Source organism: Rousettus aegyptiacus, unplaced genomic scaffold, assembly GCF_014176215.1.
Source record: "Rousettus aegyptiacus isolate mRouAeg1 unplaced genomic scaffold, mRouAeg1.p scaffold_m13_p_11, whole genome shotgun sequence".
Classification (NCBI taxonomy): Eukaryota; Metazoa; Chordata; class Mammalia; order Chiroptera; family Pteropodidae; genus Rousettus; species Rousettus aegyptiacus.
In genome coordinates, this window is record NW_023416286.1 from 57,954,133 (window position 1) to 57,974,381 (window position 20,249).

The 20,249-nt window shown below is 40.3% G+C and overlaps 1 protein-coding gene across 3 annotated transcripts in view; it reads left to right on the top strand.

Annotated features, from left to right (window-relative positions):
• SLC15A1 (solute carrier family 15 member 1) overlaps positions 1-20,249 on the top strand; it is a 55,182-nt gene that overhangs the window by 17,573 nt on the left and 17,360 nt on the right. For all 3 annotated transcript variants that reach the window (XM_036228863.1, XM_016123200.2, XM_016123201.2), the window contains 9 exons: positions 9,940-9,956; positions 10,356-10,437; positions 10,540-10,681; positions 11,571-11,690; positions 13,765-13,864; positions 14,088-14,178; positions 16,015-16,098; positions 18,694-18,776; positions 19,886-19,972. In XM_036228863.1, coding sequence (XP_036084756.1) covers positions 9,940-9,956; positions 10,356-10,437; positions 10,540-10,681; positions 11,571-11,690; positions 13,765-13,864; positions 14,088-14,178; positions 16,015-16,098; positions 18,694-18,776; positions 19,886-19,972 — 806 coding nt within the window. The remainder of the gene's footprint in view (positions 1-9,939; positions 9,957-10,355; positions 10,438-10,539; positions 10,682-11,570; positions 11,691-13,764; positions 13,865-14,087; positions 14,179-16,014; positions 16,099-18,693; positions 18,777-19,885; positions 19,973-20,249) is intronic.

The following is a 20,249-nucleotide window of genomic DNA, read 5'->3' on the forward strand; positions in this document are numbered from 1 at the left end:
GGAAACACATTACTCAACCCAGTACACATGGCAATAGAAAATGTACATCACTTAAACATAACTTGAAGTAGAAAATATTCTTAGTGTGTAAAGATGACTGCATTATGGTCTGTACCTCAGCTCAGGTGCAATGTTTGGTAATTAGTATCTTCTCCCCAGCAAAGCAGATGGGTTTTCTGGTCATATCAATTTGAAACAACCATTCATTTAATAACAGAATTGGTATGTAGAAAACACCCCCTGTGCATAATATTAGGTGAATCAGAAATGTTCAGTGATGTCATAGACTCAGGCAATTTACCTCAAATTAATTCTAAAAATTATGTCCATATTCCCCTGATACTGAACTGTGGACCTGTGGATAAAGTTTCCAGGCAGCATTTAGCTATGAATATTTAATTTTTTATAGCTGTTTCTTCTATGTATGCTCATTTTAAAATACAAAACTGGAAAAAAATAAGTCACCAAACACTTCTATGGAGAGTTGTTAAGTAATATCTAACAAAATTTAAAATATATGTAACATTTTTCCAGCACTCTACTTCTAGAAATTTCTTATCATCTCATGATAGGAATGAGGCACATACAATTTAAATATCACGTAGCAGGGGGAAATGTGCATTCTGTACATAGATTTGTAGCCTAATTTCACACTGACCGTGATCATAAAGCAAATTTTCTAGTTATGATTTAACACCTAAGGGTACAAAATTGTTGTGTCTAAAATTTAGAATCTCTCACTTAATTGCCTCCAAAACAAACCCCCCAAAGGACCAAGAGACTGGTTCCTTTTAATTTAGTGAAACCTGTATGTCTTTGGCATTGTTTTTTCCTATGACAGTATATATTATTATCAGGCTGATGCCATTATACTTGTTAGTGTTGCCTGTTGGGTGTGTCCAGTTCACCGTGTTGGGAGGGTGTTGTCCAGGACTCTGATAGCTGCGTTCCTTCATGTTCTGTCCTCTTATTTCCTTTTGGAGTCTGCTCTGAGGATAGGTCTGTCTTCAGTTTAACCTGAGATTACATGCATTTATTCCCCGTCAGTCATCATAGCATCTAAATTAAGCCTAACCTAAAGTTCAGAATGAAGGATGTCCTTCTAGAATAAAAGAATGTCCAAGTGTAGATCAGAGAACTTGGTGAGCACGGCTTGCTTTCCTAACACCACATGAGTAACTGTTTCCTGCTTTCACCTGTCCCTGGACCTTTCTGTTTTGCGTAACTACCTATGAACTCTGTAGCACCCTTTGGCCTGGCTGCCCTTGCCCTGAAATTGCAGCATACACAGTCTTTGAGCATGTCTGAAGGCAAGTGGATCCTGGGGTCCACAGAGATCATTTTTTTTTCTGAAGGAAGGCAGTCAGTGGTGCAGATCTGTAGTCATGGAAACAATGATAAAAGTCACAGGTTATTTATAGAACCATCAGAGGCAGCCAATATGGGCCTCTTAAGCCTATAATTTTAGACAATCGCGTGTGGAAATTTTTTTAAAGGTAGGAGAATATCTGTAACCCGCAGCAAGAGGCGGCGCGCCGCAAATGCTCTAGACTGCTACGGGTTAATTGTGTCCCCCGTGCCAAATTCATACACTGAAGTCCTAACCCCGGTGCCTCAGGATGTGACCTTGTTCGGAAAGAGGGTTGTTATAGATATAGTTCAGATGAGGTCATAGTGGAGTAGAGTGGGCACCTAATCCAATACGACCAGAGTCCTTATAAAAAGAGGAAATTTGAACACAGACACACAGGTTGAAGATCATGTGAAAATGAAAGCAGGAATCTGGGCGATGCTCCTACAGTTAAAGAATGTCGAAGATGGCCTGTAAAACCACCAGACCTTAGGGAAGGGGCCTGGAATAGATTTTTCCCCACAGCCCTCAGAAGGACTCAGCTCTGCCCACATCTCGATCTTGGATTTCTGGCCTCCAGAACTATGAGTCAATACATTTTTGTTATTTTAAGCCACTGCATTTGTAGTACCTTGTTATGGCAGCCCCAGCAAACTAATGCAGTGACTAAGATCTGCCTCTCTCAGTCCTGACCAGTAGACCCCCAAGCTGAGGAAGTGATGGTTTAAAGAAAGGCAAAAGCATGGCTTTCAGACACACACAGGACAAGGCGAGGACAAGGCCTGGCTGACAGATGGATAAAGATACAACAAGGCAGTTGATTACTCACAGACAGCGAAGGAAGACTCGTCAAAGGTGCCAGCTCCCTGAGGTCCCTGTTCCCACAACAAAAAGGGCCAACACCGAAACGACAGACACTGATGATGACGGCAACAACACTCACTGTGAGACTCCTCGTTGCCGAGGCGCCAATGCCAGACTGTAGCTAAGTAGTTTGATATTCTGTATCTCTCTTATCAGGGGGCTATACAGAAAACCCCATATTCCTTATCAGCCGGGCTCACGCCTTTGGGCGGATAAGAGCAAGGGGTCAGGTGCTCCGGGGCTGAGCTGTCCCCTGCGATGGCACCGTGCCAAAGTAACTTAATAAAACCCATGCTGTCTTGTTAGCACTGGTTTCCCCACATTTCTAAAGTAGCTTCATGATATTATCATTTAGTTGATGTTCTTCACGCTCAAAGGACAGATAACTCATTTGCTTTCAGCAGTGCTGCAGGCAAGACAACCAGTGGCTTGACTAAAGTGGCATTCTGAAGATCATATTTATGCAGTTATTTGTTAACACGTCAAAGGAAAAATAGGTGCTCTCTTAGTGCGAAAGAAGGTGGTTGTGGAAAAGAGGCTATTTCTGTTTTTTAAAAATCAATGGATGGGCAGGGCCCCAGCTAGAGGGCCCCTAGGGGCTGGAATGCAGCCCATATGCCATTGCTGAGCAATGCATCCACCCAGGGACACCTTTTTTTATTGGAGCCAAGCCACTATCTACTCATCAAACCATACCTCCTCCTAAGGCAGCATCCAGCCTGAAAGATCATAATTTTCTAATGCACAAAAAGTGCCATATGGCCTAGCAGGGACTCTGAGGGTGGGAAATATGGCAAAACATTCAAAGAAGGAAAGAAACAAATTAGGCAAGAAACCACCTCAAAAACAGCCACTCCAGAAAAACAAAGGCCTTGGGTTACAGGCACAGAATTTGTTCTAAGGCTAACCTGACTACTGTTATGGAATCGCTCATTTAAAGAAAGGAAAGCACATTTCACTTCTTGATCAAAGTTGATCTGTTGGGGGGAAAAAAAACCAAGGCAAATGTGCAGCACAAGACATCCTTCCCCTTCCCCCATGCCTCCCATCACATTGCCTCAAGTCGACCACAGTTATGTCTGGTACCGATCCTGCTGGGCTCTTTTTGAAGTGGCACACACAACTTTTCTCAAAAAAAGGAAAATAATATGTGAGGCTCTGTAACATTTCTCAAAAGTCAGAAAAACTCGCTCTGTCAGAGGCAGTTGTGAAGAGGCTAAAGAGACCTAAGAGGGGGAGAGAGTATTTGGGGGGCCGAAGGGGTGGTAAGGCACTAACTGCCTGGACGGTACGGGAAGCTGTGACAAGGCTGGCGTGGAGAGGGAAGTCCTGTGCCTGCATTCCACGTTGGGTGGAGGAGGCTGGAAGTCAGATCCCCAAGGGCTTTGAATGCTATGCTGAGCAGCAGGTCTGACCTCACAGGTAGCAGAGAGCCAGCAAGGTTTGAGAGCAGTCCTGAAACGCTCCATGTAGGGAAGCTCAGGTGGGTAGGGTGGACAGGAGACAAGGAAGGTAAGACAAAGTGTCTGTTTGTCGCCGTCGTCCTGATGAATGGTGGATAGAGCTCCGGGAGCAGGAAAGAGGAGCAGAAGCCAGAACTGAATCTAAAGATCTGACCACCTCGATGGCAGCCGCCACCTAGCATGCACGCCTTCATGCCAGGCCCTTTCCTTTATGCTACCTAGCGTCACTCTGGAGCAGTGAGTCACTCCCAAACTTAGCACCTCAGCATCACTGGGAGGGCTGATTATATGCAGACCTCAGAGTTTCTGACTCCGTTGGTCTAGGATAAATCTGAGAGTTTGCATTTCTAATGAGTTCACAGGTGCTGCTGGTGGTCCAGGGACCACACTTGGAAAACCACTGCCCTGGAGAATTAAAAATGATCCTTCAATCCCTACAGCTACCCACGTGTCACACACTGTAGTGCTGCTACCCATTAGAAAAGCAGCTTGGTTGAAAGGCAGTGCTCGCCACTGTGGCTTGTATTTGAGAAGACTGACTTTTATCTATCTTAATCTCCACAGCCTAAGTTCCCCAGGTGACATTGTAAGGACCTGATGCTTTCTGTCAGTGTGAGCAGCCTTGGAGGGGACCGCTTCTATTTTTCAGAGCCACTTTCTCAGCCCTGCCAGGGGTCCTCACAGCAAATTCTTGTTCATATTTTCATTTCAAGTCAGTCCATTGCAAACATCCATTCGTACTATCCAGCTGTCTTCATGAGAGGCAGTGAATAACAAACCTCATTTTATTGATACAGATTTGATCTTACAACTTGCAAAGAAGTTGTTAGCCTCTCTAGATGGAGAAATGGAGGTCCGGTGATTAAGTGCATTGAACAAAGCCACATGGCCAGGAAGAATGTCTTCAAGCTGTGGTTCAACTTCCTAATTCCAAAGTCCCATGTCCTCCCGCCTACAAGATGCAGGGGCAATATTGAGAGAGGAGTTCTCACTTTAACTTAGAAACCACTTCAGCTAAGAGTGAGGCTAAGTGTATTCTAGCAGAGATCATTGCATTCCCTGGGGTCTCACATGACCTACCTTGTGAGGCACAGGTACGGCCTGTAAGAACCATGATCAACTTAACACGTTTTAACCCTTGTTTACAAAACCCTTTTCAGACCACCTCCTGCCTTGTAGCAACCCCGGAAAGCAGCTTCTCCGTGTTAGAGACAGATAGTGAAGAGTCAGTAGCCTGCAGAATGTAGCAGAGCAAATACAGATCCTGCCAAATCGCATCAAAAAGGCAGGTGCCAAGTACAGATTTCTAAGGCCCCAGGTAGAAAATGTAGCTTAGAAAAAAATATAGAAAATATTTTTCTGTCAAATAAAATTTGCTGGGAAGCGTGAGTCTTAGTTCTATATAAATAGTGATAAAAACCTATGTTTGCAGAGCTCAGGGCAAACTCATATGTTATTTCCTATTGCTGCTATAACAAATTACCACAAACTTAGTGGCTTAAAATATCACAGATTTATTATCTTACAGTTACGGAGGTCAGAAATACGAAATGGGTCTCACCGGGCTAAAATCAAGGTGTCAGCAGGGCTGTGTTCCTCCTGGAGGCTCTAGGGGAAAATCCATTTTCTTTTTAGCTTCTAGAGGCCGCCACTTTCCTTAGCTTATGGCGGCCTTCCAGCAGTTGCCATCACTCCAACCTCTGCTTCCTCCTTCCTGTCTCCTCCTGTGACTCTGAGATACACTGAGCCCCTCACCCCAGGTAATCCAGGTTGAGCATTCCATCTCCAGGTCTTCAACTGAATCACATGCACAAAGTTCCTTTGCCATGAAAGGTAACATAGCCACAAGGCTTAGAGATTAGGACATGGACATCTTTGGGGGACCACTGTTCTGCCTACCACACTATACAACTTTAGAAATATCGTCTCAAATATGTCATGTGACACTTAAATTATTCACTTATTTTCACTCTCGATGTGATGATAGAGAGGAATTTTTCACTCTCCTTGAAGGTGAGAGCTCCTCAGACTTCAGCAAAATGCCTCATTCCTCCCCTTCCTAGGTCCAAGTCCTAGAAATGCATGCTGTCCACCCACCATGCTGCTGAGGGGGTTCTTCATTTATATGTAAGGAAACATTAGCATTTCCCCCCCTAAATGGTTCAAAATATAGAATGCGCTTTGTTAGATAGTCAGGAATATTCACCTTAATGGAGAGATTTCATGAAGTCATTGGGAAATAGTAGTCTTGTTTTTCCCCTCGCCGTCCCCCAAAGTCAGTAATCATAGAAATGCGTAATGTACATATATTAAATTTTCTAGCCAAAAGAAAGACAAAAGCGCTGTAGGCTTAGAATAACAATAAAGGCGGCGTTGATCAGTGATTGCTTTGTGCTTGTTGCTAACCAAGGGAGCTTCATGGCAAGCTTGATTCTAAGCTGTTTTACTCTGGTCAGTAGTTAAATCCAAGTGACCCACGAATGATGCTAGAAACATAAGACCACTCCGATATTCTGATTAGATGACCAAGCACCAAGGACAGGCAGAAATGTATCGAAGTAAACAGACTTTTGTGACAGTTGATATTTTAGTTCATACTTAAGTGCAATGTAAGCACCACTTCTGTACTTGAGCTTTCTAAGATAGCAATCCTGTTGACTCAGGTGTATTGAGATAAGAAATGCTGACTGTGACATTACATCCAGCAAATCGCTCTGGATTTTGTAGACGAAGCTTAGCAACCTCTCCCCTGCAACGATAAAAGTGGTTCCTTGGAATGCACACCTGTCAGAAAGTAAAAGGCTTCCCGAGTGATGTTTGGGTACTAAACCTCATATTTTCTCTTGAGTGAGCTTCGGAATGTCATTTTCCATAATGTTGTTCTGGGTATGAGTGTTGTTATAACAAGACCCAAGTTCTCTGAGCATTTTGGTATCTTTTCGGTTACCCTATTTATGTTCGAAGCAAACAAAACCTTTGCCATTAATATTTAGCAAATAATTGGTGCTGAATAATGTTGAGTACAAAATTATAGGTGCTACCCTGACCAAGAGAAGTTTTTCCCTGCAAACCAACATTCTGAGAAACACACTAACGATGTGATCTCAGCGAAGCTCCGGGCTGTCTCTGTTGAGTTTATGTGTTCACGACTCCCTCCTGCTTTTCTGTAGAAGGCCCATCGCAAGGACCAATCTGATCCCTTGTGTGGGTGTCACCCTGCTTTACCTAGTGTTTGGGAGAAAATTAGAAGGCCATGTTATCTGAAGTCTAAGTAGGCAGAGCATCATAAGGTCCTGCAGTGTCCTCAAGAAGATGGAGAACCACTGCAGTGAAAAGGGGCTCTGAAGACTGCCAGCAGCCTTTACAGAAGCACGTGTCCCTTTACTTTCCTGAAGAGGGTGGTACTCTCCCCAGTCTAGTGATGAAACCTGGCTTGCGGGCTGTGTCAGTCATGGCCTCATCAGGAAATAAATGGCATGCTCAAAATAGGAGCATTTATTCACAAAAAGGCTAATTAGAAAACGGTGGGAGATTGGGAACCGTAAATAATAGAACAGTGAGATCATGGCCTCACTATTAAACCACCTGTAAAAAGTGGCACAAAACAGTGACCAAAACCTGAAAAGGGAGAGTCAGCGTAGGAAGTGCCCACTTCAGAGGAGCACTGACTGTCGCTCGAGGATACAGCAGTGTAACCTGACCGTTTGTGAAGGAGCCAGGAAAAGGAATACCCTGACCTTCTGATCTTCTGCCAGGGCTTTCCATTGGTCAAAACATATGGGGAACTGGGAAGACACCGAGAAATTGGTGAAACCTGTGCAGGTCAACCTAATGGGTGGAAGAGGTTGGTGAGCTTGGAGGGGCAAATGGAACTATTGAGTGGCAGAGCCAGTGTCTGAACATGGAACTTGATCACTGATATAACTGGTCCTTTGGAATATGTATTCACTCAACAAGCATTTAATTTCTACTCTGCAAAAAGCACTGTGTGTCCCTACTCACTGCTTTTCCACATCTTTTTTGGTCCCTCTCGTTGCGTGCCTCTGAGAGGAGACCACACTCTGTCTGTAGAGTGTTACCCCTTTTCTAATAAACTTTCCCTTTGACTCTAAAAAAAGGAAAAAGAAGCACCATGTGAGGTGCTGAGGATTTTGAGGCAGTAGCATCTCCCACTGAATGATGCATCAATCCCTGGGCTTGAGCTTCTCACAAGGAACTCTTACAGCAATCCTACATGGTGGCTGGTGTCATCTCTTGATAGAAGAGATGTCTGAAGGGAAGATGGGCTTGCCCAGGGTCACAGCTGGAAAGCAACAAGACTGAAATTTGATCACATGCCTGACCCCATGCGGACATTCTTTGGGTGTCATTCCCCCAAACAGCCCTTTCCCACTGGAGAGAAAACCAGTCCTTTAGTGTTGCAGAATCTTCTTCCAAAACTTTTATAGGCAGGTAGAGTTGGGAATTGGACCTTCATAGGACCAGGACCATTCATTTCCCACCTTAGGACAGCTATTGAAATAGCATCGCTGTTCTCAAGTGGGCAAAAGTGAGACCATCTGGTGTGAGATGGGCTCTGGGGGGCACACCAAGCATACCCGCAGCACAGCCGTGACCAAGATCAGGAAGCACCCCATGACGGGAGCGGCAGTGGGCGGGGGGGCGGGGGCTGCAAGACCGTGTGAGTCTGGTCCAAGAACGTGATTCCTCAGGCAGAGTTGCAGTTTTGTTGTGGGATGGGGCCCTAGATTTGCACATAATAAAAATACAAGGTGGCAAATCTGAGAGGAAGGGCCCCAAATGGGGACCTGTGAGAGTGTGAAGTGGGGAGCCGTGCTGGAAACTTCAGAGTACTGTCCAGCTTCTGTATTTGGTGCCTGCTCTGGACTGACACAGAAGTCCCCTCTTGGACTTGGGGCCAAGGAATCAATCAGGCAACTCAACTGTAACAACCTGCCTGAGGTTCTCACAGTGTGGTCCCTGAAGTAGCAGCATCCACGTCACCTTAGAATTTGTTAGAAATGCAAACTGAAGAGGCGCTCCCCCACCAGACCTGCAGAGTGGGCATCTCTGGGCCTGGGGTCCAACAACCTGTTCTCACAAGCCCTCCGGGTGATGCTGAAGCACTTCAATTTGAGAACCACTGCCTTGGGGTCACTAATGTGTAATAGAGGCAAGGGGGGTTCAAGGGGCCCTGACAACAAAGAAATCTAAGCCGTGGTCAGTGGGGGCTGGGGAAGGGGAGAGGGAGATCATTCCCCATGGAAAGGGGCCTAGCAAGTGACAGACGCTGGTGAGTGTTGAGCAATGTGTTGGTGTAGGAAGCAGCATGAGGAAGTGTTAAGACTTAGGGCAAGACTATGGGCCAGTTCATGCTGAAATTCGGGGGAGATAGAGGAGCAGAGGCTGGGCAGTAGGGATGAAGAGCACTAAGATTTAGAAGGTAGTCAATGGCTCTTGGTTTATACCGACTCACTTGGATTCTCACCCTTTTTCTTCTTGTTCTTCTAATTCATCCTGGCAACAGACCCTGCTGTGCAGTAGGTATTAGAAAAGACATTGAGGTTGCAGAGTTGGACAGTACATGATTCTTCCACAAAAGTGGAGGCAAATATATAAACTGTTATTTTACTGTGGTAACGAGTCGGAGAAGGTTTTGTGAAGGGAAGGAGCCCATTAAAAGGAGCATTCCTGGCGAAGGGTTTACCGTCTTGTGCATTAAGGACTTTGGGTGGGCACACTGTATGTTCAGTGAACAAATATTTGTGTGTCATGGGAGTCCCTCTCTGCATGGGGAAGCTGCTGGAAGGAGGGCGGGCCCAGGTAACAGGAATGGTGATTGAATCCTTGTGGTGTGTTAAATACTCTTTAGCATTTTATATTTCCATTATTTAATCCTCCCTAAATTTGCTGATTTTGTGAGATAGTGAAGAACATGCTAAAAGTTTATATTTTATCCTGTGGGCAATGGGCAGCCTTTGAAGTGTTTTAAGGAGGAGGTGGTTTTGGCACCATCTCTGAGCCTCTGGTTCACAGTTCTGACCGCACATGAGAAGTGCCTGAAGCTAATTAAAAGAAAATGCAGCAGCCAGGCCCCTTTCTGGATCAGAGGCACAGCCTCCGTCTGGAATCCGGGAGAGGGCTGGAGCTGTCTGGGCAATACATATGACTGCCAGGAAAAATAAGAGGGTTTGAGTTCAGATTCAGCCAAGAATATTTTAATTACTTGACTTTAATAGTGGCATTTTGTTTTTCTTTCAGGAATGTCCAAACCACCGGTGAGTCTTCATTTTTTTTTCTCCTCATAGCTTCATCTTATAAACTTGGCAGTCCGTTTTGCCCCACTCAGCTGTGCTTCATTCACATAATAAATGTGTGTCATGCATCCAACATGAATGGAGGGGACAATCCTGAGTTTCTGTGTGACGTTCCTTCTCTTCAGGAAATGCTGTGTAGAGTCCTTCTCAGACTAACAGTAAAACTAGATGCTTTATTTAATTGTCGTCTCTATGTGGAGTGGAAGGGAATAAATTTGTTTTAATTCTGTATTCCACCTCTGAATAGTCACTGACAAGTTTCTAAATAGGCATGGGCTACTTTTCATACCGTTAGCACTCATTTGTGATTATGGACCAGGGAGAAGCACATTTTAACCCTAAACTGTTTCTTCTTGTCAGAGTTGCTTCGGTTATCCCTTGAGCATCTTCTTCATCGTGGTCAATGAATTCTGCGAAAGATTTTCATACTATGGAATGAGAGGTATCTATTTTCGACACTCCACTCCTTTGCGTGAAGAGCATGATTTACCGCAGCCAATCCTAACAGTGTTTTTCTTCCCCTCCTCATTCCCTCTTTGAAAAGCAATCCTGATTCTGTACTTCACACAGTTCATTGGATGGGATGACAATCTGTCCACCGCCATCTACCACACGTTTGTTGCTCTATGCTACCTGACACCAGTTCTTGGTGCTCTCATTGCCGACTCCTGGCTGGGAAAGTTCATGTGAGTAGTCGCAACTTTCTTGTTCTCAAGGAAGCCAAAAAATAATTATTAGTTTTGTGGTTTGGGATGGTGCGCTCTAGGAACAAAGAATTAAAAACATAAAACTCTTAGGAGAGCATGCTAGACCCTGTTTCTGCTCATCCTATCCCCAGAGCCTGGCACAGTGCCTGGCATTTAGCAGTGAATGCAAGCATCATGAGTAGGGTTTTTTTTCCCCTCCTCCAAAGAGTGATAACACCTTTGTCTCATCTTGAAATAGTGATGGGGATACTGTCTATTATTAATGAGGTTAGGGCTGGGAGTCAAGGAAACTCCCTAATTTATGTCCTAGCTGCTGAAAGGCTCACACTGCTGGATGATCAGAGAGGATGTGTGGCATCAGGAAGAGCTCTACCAGTGCACTCGGTAAAGGAGTTAACAGGAAGTTGCTAGGACTTAGTGAGCAAGGAAGTGGAGGCTCTTCCAAGCCAAAGGCATGATATAGACAAAAGTAGGAAAATTTGCTCTCTAAAAATGATGCAATACAGTATGAAAATAACCAGTGGTCCACTTCTGGCCAAGTGTTACCACACACAAGATAAGTATCTGTCATTTTTTAAAGCTATAAGTACAGATTTCAGTAATTAGATAAAATAGGACATTGAATCTTTCAGTTAGTTCAAAGATAAAACAGATCTTTGCCCTTCCCCTGGCTCCTCCAGCCAAAACTTTGCACTTGCACACTGGGCCACAAATTCTTCGGCAGGTTGCCTTTCTAAGAGTTACCAGTTTTACTCAAATTGGAGAAACAAATATATTCATGACTGGGCTCTTAAAAGTTTGACGCAGGGGGCCTTTTTGTGGTGGATTGTACAATTAATTTGGATTTTCTCCACCTCTTTAAACACAGGACAATTGTGTCACTATCCATTGTCTACATGATTGGACAGACAATCACTGCAGTAAGCTCAATTAATGACCTATCAGACTTCAACCACGACGGAACCCCTGACAGAATTGCTGTACATGTGTGAGTTGATGTTAACTTCTGCCCTACCTCCATCTTCCCACTGGTTGCTTGTTTGGTGCTCTAACTTTTATTCTTTTTCATTGAACTTTACCATAAGTGTAAGGAGACCCTTCTTCCTTCATCAGTAGTATAGAGAAAGCCATTTAGTTAACTAGAGTTGAGTCATCAGTCTGTCGTCATCCTAACAGTTGTCTGGAGTCACTGCTCACTTGAAGGCTTGTTGTCTGGGGTACATTTTACGTGATGCATGGTCAAGTGCACAGGATACTTCTGCTAATCTTGATCTTTCCTTCTTGGGAGGAAACTGTGCTGGGTTTCCTCAAGATTCTATGTCTTTGATTTTCTGTCTGTACTATGCTTTTGCTGATTTTTCAGTAATGCAGTTTCATAAAATAATGCAGTTTCATTTGTTCAAGCCCTCTGTTCTGAGTCTTTGATGGAACATGCTAGTGACAAATGCTTCTCTGCTAGATTAATTTCCCTTTACTGCAGTCTGGCATAGTAGACAAGTTACAAAGATTTATTTTGTTTCTTGTTCTTGTGCTTCACTTCTTTAATCTCTGAGTAAAATCATCTTGTGGGATGGGAAAATATTATTAAAATTCAGATTAGTATCTACAGTCACTGTGTTTCTGACTTGTTAGTCAATTAGATTGCTGTTCCTACTAGGGCCCTTGATGTAACACCCTTAGTGCCTGCAGGGAACTGTGTTGGTGGAGGGGAGTAGTTATAAGCATAGCCCAGCTACTTAGACTTTCAGTATCTGATTACCAGCTCTCCCCCAGAATAGCTGTAAGACCCGGGGCAACTTATCTTCTCTGTGCCTTAGTTTTCTAATCCACAAATCGATGAAGAACATGGACTTTGGAGCCAGGGTATGTGGGTTCAGATTCCGGGTGTGCTCCTAACTTGTTGCATGATCTTAAACAAGTTTCTCAATTTCTGTGCCTAATTTTCCTCATTTGTAATGGTATGTACCTCATATGGGACTGTTATACATTAATCCAGGTAGAGCACCTAGAATATTGACTGGTAAGTGGTAAGTACTCAAGAAAGCTTAGCTGCTTATTTTATTTTACGGAGTTAGTATTAGAACATACCTATAATTCTCACAAGAGTGCATGGTGTATAATATTCAATTGGCCACTTTTCTTTTTGTCCTTTAAAATGCTTTTAGTGACAGCACTTAATGCAAGTTGTATTAACAAGTGAACAGTGAGAGAGAGGCTTCCACCAGTTAAACCAGGAAGATGAGCATGATTTTTTAAAGAATTCTTTCTCTGGGCAGTATCTTCATTGACTTTTCTATTTCACAAAATATTTTTAGCATTTTAAAGCAATGTTAGCAGCCAAGAATAAATGGAATAAACACTTATAAAACCTAAAATTTGTAGTATCTACTATAAATTAGCAAAACTACAAAATGAAGGTTAGTAAATTCTGTGAATTCTTTTCAATTTATAAAGTAAAACATTTATAGATAACTGGAAAATACAAAAGCAAGTAAGAATAAATGACCTTTAGTCCCTTTTAATTATTATAAACAATCCTTTTAATATTATAAAAGATTATAATAAATATTTTTCTCTACTTTCCAGTCCTCTGTACTCTGTAAAAAAGTTAAAGTCATATTCAATAACCTTATATTCTGCTTTGCAATTAAATCATATTTTCCAATGTCTTTTAATGATGCTTATCGGTCTATTATGATTATACCAGAAACAATGCTTAAACATTTCACTTACTCATTCTTTTGCTGAAAATGGTAAGACTGCAAAAAAAACTCCATACAAAAATTGTCGTTCAATATTCAAGCTATTGTTTTAAATTTTCTAGCTAGTAAATTATTACATGAACTTATCATTATATAATTATGATATAAACTTGAAGGCCCATGAGATCAAGTTCCAGTCACCTGTCTAGACTGCATTCCTATGCATCATCATCTCATATAGGTTGAGTCCCTTCTCTATGTTTACCACTGTACCTGGTCCCCTGAGGAAAATAAGGAAAAAAGAGGCTCCTGCTTTTAAGGATTCTCCCATTTAGGCAATAACCCCCCTTCTTTCTTTAGGGCACTGTCCATGATCGGCCTGGCCCTGGTAGCTCTAGGTACTGGAGGAATCAAACCCTGTGTAGCTGCATTTGGTGGCGATCAGTTTGAAGAGGGCCAGGTAAGAGGATGCGCCTTTATAGAAACCACATAAATGAACTATAAACCTCCAGAAATCAAATTCCACTGACACAAAGTCTGTTCTCCACTTGATTCTTTTCAAGTAGATTAGAAAGTAAGATACTGACCAAAACTAATTTAGAAGTATGGTCAGAACATCAGCTACATGTAATCAGTTGATACATAGCCAAAGTCATACTTTAACTTTATCCTTTTTATTATAGGTAAAACAAAGAAACCGATTTTTTTCCATCTTTTATTTGGCCATTAATGCTGGAAGTTTGCTTTCTACTATCATCACTCCCATTCTCAGAGGTAAAAAAATATCTGAAGGAAACTGTTTTTTTGTTTTTTGTTTTTTAAAATTAATTATGGGGAGAAAGTCAGGTGAAAAGTTTTAAGTCCTTGTTTGTTTGTTTTTTTCCTGTCTTCTCCCATTATATTTCAGCCACCAGACACATACTGGAGTTCACATTGAAATTCAACGTATGAGGTTTTATTCTTTCTAGTTTTATCTCCTTTTCTAATCATATTTGAGTCCTTTATCCTAATGACCACTGAAGAATCTATAACATCCTTATCATAGCAATCAATTTTCTAAGTTCTTACTAATGCTGAGTCCTCATTCATAATAAGAGATAAGACAAGAAAAGCTGTGGAAACCATACATTTTTGCCTTCCAGCTTTGCTCCCCAGTGTTATTCAGTGAGTTAGGAAGAACTTAGTGGGCAGAGTTTTATTCTTTGCTTTCCTATCATCTCAGATATTTCTAAAGAACTGCCCAAGAAAGAGAATGAAACAGCAACTGTCAACAACACTCAGATTGTTGTGCTTATTAACAGTCCATTGAGGGTTTGTGAATTCCCACATGAAAGGGAATATTTGGGGACAAATTAGACCAAAACAAGATCATGATGTGCACACTGAATCAGATTAAATTGTGAAATAAAATATTTTGTGGGGATTTACATATTTCTGCATAGGCTGATAATTTGAAGATAGCACTTAAACCACATTCCAACTTATTTTATATAAAAATTGAATGGCTTTTATTCATACTTTCATTCTCAAATCCCCTACCTATGTCCCCACCTCCTAGAATATCTACTGTGCATGTTTGAACTAGAGAATGTATTCAAGGATAATTTTTTTTAAAGTAAAATCATGACTCGTACACAAATATGAAATGAGCACATGATAAAGATTATATATAATGTATTAATTCATGAGGGAACTGGAAAGCTACTAAAGTCAGCTCAAATAAGGATTTTACTAACAGATATATTTATATTCTTTATTAGGGGAGAATTTATTTTGCATTGCTATGAACAGGAATCATTTGTACAGCTATGGACAGGAAACATGGCATGACTATCGGTTTCTACTAGTTATCTTTGTTCTTTACAGTACTGAGAAATAGCTAGTCAAAGACAAACTTAAAACTGCTTTAGGATCAGATGCCTGGAGGCTCCATCATTCCATTGAAAAGATTTCCAGAATTCTCTGTTGTCCCTTCCAAAGTCTTAATTTTTTTCCATACCGATCCTAAGATTTCAGAGCTAAAATAGATCCTCAGACCGAGGTTGGCAAACTATGGCCCGTGAGCCAAATCCAGAAATGTGAACAAGACTATCCATTTGTGTATTGCCTATGGCCTCTTTCACCCTGCAAAAGCAGGTTGAATAGTTGGGACAGAGACTATATGGTCTACAAAGCCTAAAATATTTACTGTCTGGCTCTTCACAGAAGTCTGTTGACCCCTGCCCTGGGTCATTTAATTATTTTCTAATTGGCATGATTTCAGGAACATACAATCTTGATTTTCCATGGCACTTTCAATTTTATTTACTGAGCACTCAGATCATTTTTATCTCCCTCACTAAGGAATCTACAGAACATAGAACTGATTTTAGCTTGGCCAGGAGCAGATATCTATTCAGGGGCTAAGATTAGAACCTGTCTCCATCTCCTGCCCTTTCTTCTTCACAGCTGCTTTGCTTAACTGATAATGACATCAATAAGTCAAATGAATAAGTTTAAAATATTAAGTGAAAACAATATGTAATGACCAGTTAGGGATTTTTTAAAAATAGGAACCATATGAGCATTACCAATGCCATAATGAATTTTAATCTTGTACTGTCTCCCCAGTTCAGCAATGCGGAATTCACAGTAAACAAGCTTGTTACCCACTGGCATTTGGGGTTCCTGCTGCTCTCATGGCCGTAGCTCTGAGTAAGTAGAAATCAGTTGAATTAATACAATCCTATGATCAGGTTAGGCCCTCACATTAATTTTTGTGACCAATTTTTTTTAAGTTTATGTAACAAATTTGAATAATAAATAGGATGAAGAAATGTATGTTACATATGCTCTAAGAATTCAAAGAAAGTACAGTTGGCATATTGTTTCAGAGGAAATAGGATCTAAAAAAGGCTTACATGAAAAGGGATCAGTTGAGTTGGACATTTAAAGGTTTGATACTATTTAAACAGATTAAGATGAAGGTAATAGATTTCGGCTAGACTAGGCGAACCCATGGCTGAAAGCTTTTCTTATCAACATGTGCTCATCTACAACTTGAAGATATGGCAACCTGGCCCAACTGTTCTTTAAATACTTCCAATAAACATCTAGATTTCCATAATATATCATCTCAAAATGTTTCTACTAGACCTCTAGGATGAAATATGTATATATTAGATACATTTGTTTGCACATTAGCTCTTGGCACTGGCTTCTAGGCACTTGGCACTTGGCTTCACACTTCTAGGAAATGTGAAGAGATTTCTACATGGGTTAGTTTAGCTTGAAAGATGGTAGGTGTCTTCGTTTCTTAGAACTCTCATAACAGAATACCACAGACTGAGTGGCTTAACCATCAGAAATTTGTCTCACAGTTTGGAGGCTGGAAGTCCAAGGTTAACACATCAGAAGGGCCATGCTCTCACTTAAGGCACTTAAAGGATCTCTTCCAGGCCTCTCTCCTTCCTCTCTAGCTGGTGGCATCATGATGCCAATCTGCCTTTGGCCTTTTCTCTGTGTACATATCTGTATCCAAATGTCTCCCTTTTAAAAACACCAGTCATATTGGAGCAGGGCCACTCCAATAACCTTATCTTAACTTGATCATCTACAAAGATTATATTTCCAAATAAGTCACATTCCTAGGTACTGAGGATGAGGACTTAAACTCATTTGGGGCAGGGATTAGAAGGAATAATTCAACCTATTACAGTATTACAAGAAAAAACAATTATGATCTCAAACCTCCATAGCCTCTTCCTTTGCTCAAGTGAGGTAACAGTCAGCACTGTCACTTTCTCTGATGTTTATTTTTCAATTCTTAGTAATATCAAGTATGTACCTTTTTAACCTCTTTTGCTTATGAAGTAGCAATTTGGCTTTTTCTTAGGCTTATGCAAGAGCTCAACATTCTGTGTATGTCCATTTTCTTCCATAATTGTTTAACTCTGCTACACTTCCCTAAAAGGCTCATATTATATGCCTTCTCTCTAATTCTGAATAAGAAAATGAAGATAGAAAGGATTTCAAAAATTGTTTTAGGCTAGACACTGTATTAAGTTGGCATTAGGTAAATTGTCATTTAGTCATTGTTACATCAAAGATTATGCTTTTTCTTACAAAAGAATTGCAAACAGGCCTAATCCTATGCATCAACACCATCTCTAGAAGTTTCTATCTGCAATAATCTCATGCATGAACTAGGTTTCGGTTAATCAGAAGCTTAAAGATTAAAATATTAGTTGGCCAAAAAATTTAGACTCCATTTATTGGGCACTTATCATCCACGTTTGAATTGAAGAAGATTGGCACTGGATGAGAATACAGGTAAACTTTTCTTTATAGTTCTTCAACTATAAGGAACATCTATAATATAGGCATACACTTGAAGATGATTGAGAACTGGCGCCTGTTAAAATCTCGGGCCCTCTTAATTGAGGAAAAAAGTAGAATTTAAACAATTTGTCGATGTTTTAAAATTATTGCATTCTGGTATTGGAGAATCAGAAATCCTGATATAAGGATTGTATTTTCAGAGCATCTTCCAGAAATGCTTTTTTTCCCTAAGTTATTTTCACAGTACATCTTTTCTAAGAAGCTTCATGGAAGAATTGCCTCATTGTAAAACTATGTTTGCTTTTGTAAAATTCTAGCTGCAGATGCAAATAATTGTAACTGTGTTTCTTACCATGACCATAGAATAAATTCTGTCACATATGATTAAATAAAAGCTTCAACAGATTTGTTCCTATTTTTTTCCTGAAGATTCAAAAAAGAACTTTCTCTTGTCATTACAACTGGAAAATTAAAGCTGGTTTTTGTCTTTAGAGCAATACATTAATCTGTTTTTTTCCTGAAGCTCACCTCATCCAAATTCCTCCCAACTCCTCAGCCTGAATCTCTCTAAGCTAGATTTTGTCTTTATAGAGTGATACTTTAATCTGTTATATGAAAGCACTTACTCCTTTTTCCTTCCTTTACATAGAATTTCTGCTTAAAGAGCTAAAGAACTTCTGCTTAAATGACTGTCTTTATGCTGTCCCAAGTTCTGGGAAGCAGATATATATTAGGCTTCATTGTTTGTATGAGAGAACACAAATATAACATTACTCAGAAGCTCCTGTGATTGTTAGAATCAAAAGCACTTTGTAAATTGGGAGGTAGATAGGTAAACCCATTCTGTGAGTAATACTAATATTTCTGAAACAGGGTTCTAACTCAAATAGAAGCACATCATCTAGATTACTTCTAGATTAGTCAGTTCTGATGATGCCTCATTAACACATCCTCTTTTGCCCTCTCCAGTTGTGTTTGTCGTTGGCAGTACATTGTACAAGAAGGTCCAGCCCCAGGGTAACATCATGGGTAAAGTCGTCAATTGCATTGGTGTAAGTATTTCAGGAGCTCGCTCTCAATGACATTTAGTCACCCCAGAACCTTCTATCTCCTTCAAATTAAAATTCAACGAAGAATTGACTTTCCTTTATGCATTTTATTAGTGTTCTTTACTATTTTGATAAATCAAAGTTTCTAATTAGGCTCACTTAATGGAAAAGGACAAATATTTTCATTTTCCTTTTGTGGCTATAATACATTTATTATAGACCTTCACTATCTAATATGGTAGCCACTAGCCACATATGGTCTTGAACCAAATTTTAAATTGGCTTTCACTTCATTTAAATTATATAATTTCTTTTTACACCTGATAGCACCCAGTCTTCCTAGGTGGTCTCCCATCCAAGTACTAACCAAGCCCGACCATCCAAGTACTAACCAGGCCCGACGCTGCTTATCTTCCGAGATCAGACGAGATCAGGCATATTCAGGGTGGCATAGCCGTAGACTATAATTTCTTATACATGTATTTTTATAAAGTTGTTTCTCTTTACACACTAATACTCAAGTCAGTTATTAGAAAATTTTAAAGAATGTTTGGAACAACTTAGTTATGTAAATCTAGTTTTTAAAACATAAATTTTATGAAATGTAAACACAGATAAAATATATCTGGTAAAAATTGTGAAATATACCCTGGATTTCAAAAACTTGGTATGAAAAAAGAATGTAAAATTTTTAAATTTTTTTAAAATACTGATATCATATTAAGATCATATTTTTGGTTTGTTAAATTAAATAAAATTATTTAAAATGAATTTTAGCTGTTTCCCTTTTGCTTTTAATATGGCTACTGGAAAATGTAAATTTCAAATATGTCCTCCATTCTATTTCTCCCGAATACTCCTCTCTGGAGGTCTTGGAGAGCAAAGTAGTAACGATGCAACTTTGTTTACCCCAACTCACACACTTGTAGTTAATAAGAGATGAGCAATAAATTCATATTATGACTTTTAACATTGCCATCATACCACTGTATACAACTTTATATTTTGCTTTTCTCATGAGTTTTCCATTAAAAGGAGTTTAATTGAAATGTCTTTCCCTGATAAAGTTAATTGGTTTTGTTCTAAAATTTGCTTTTTCTTCCTTCTTTCAGTTTGCCATCAAAAATAGAATTAGGCATCGGAGTAAGGAATTTCCCAAAAGGGAGCACTGGCTGGACTGGGCCAAAGAGAAGTATGACGTGAGTGATCATTATCGCCACAGTGTCCCCAGTGACCTTCTAGAAAGTGAACATCCACAGTTGCAATTCATATTATTAAGTCTTTATGGACAAGATTATTATCTGTATCTTCGTAACCTTTATCAGCATATTAAATAATGTTTTTTTTATATTGAGAAGAACTGGATAAACAATGAATATAATTTATCTGAAACAATTGTACTTTTCCATAGATTTTTATTTGATATAATCTGTCGGTATATATAATTGTGATCACATAACTTTAGTTCTAATACAG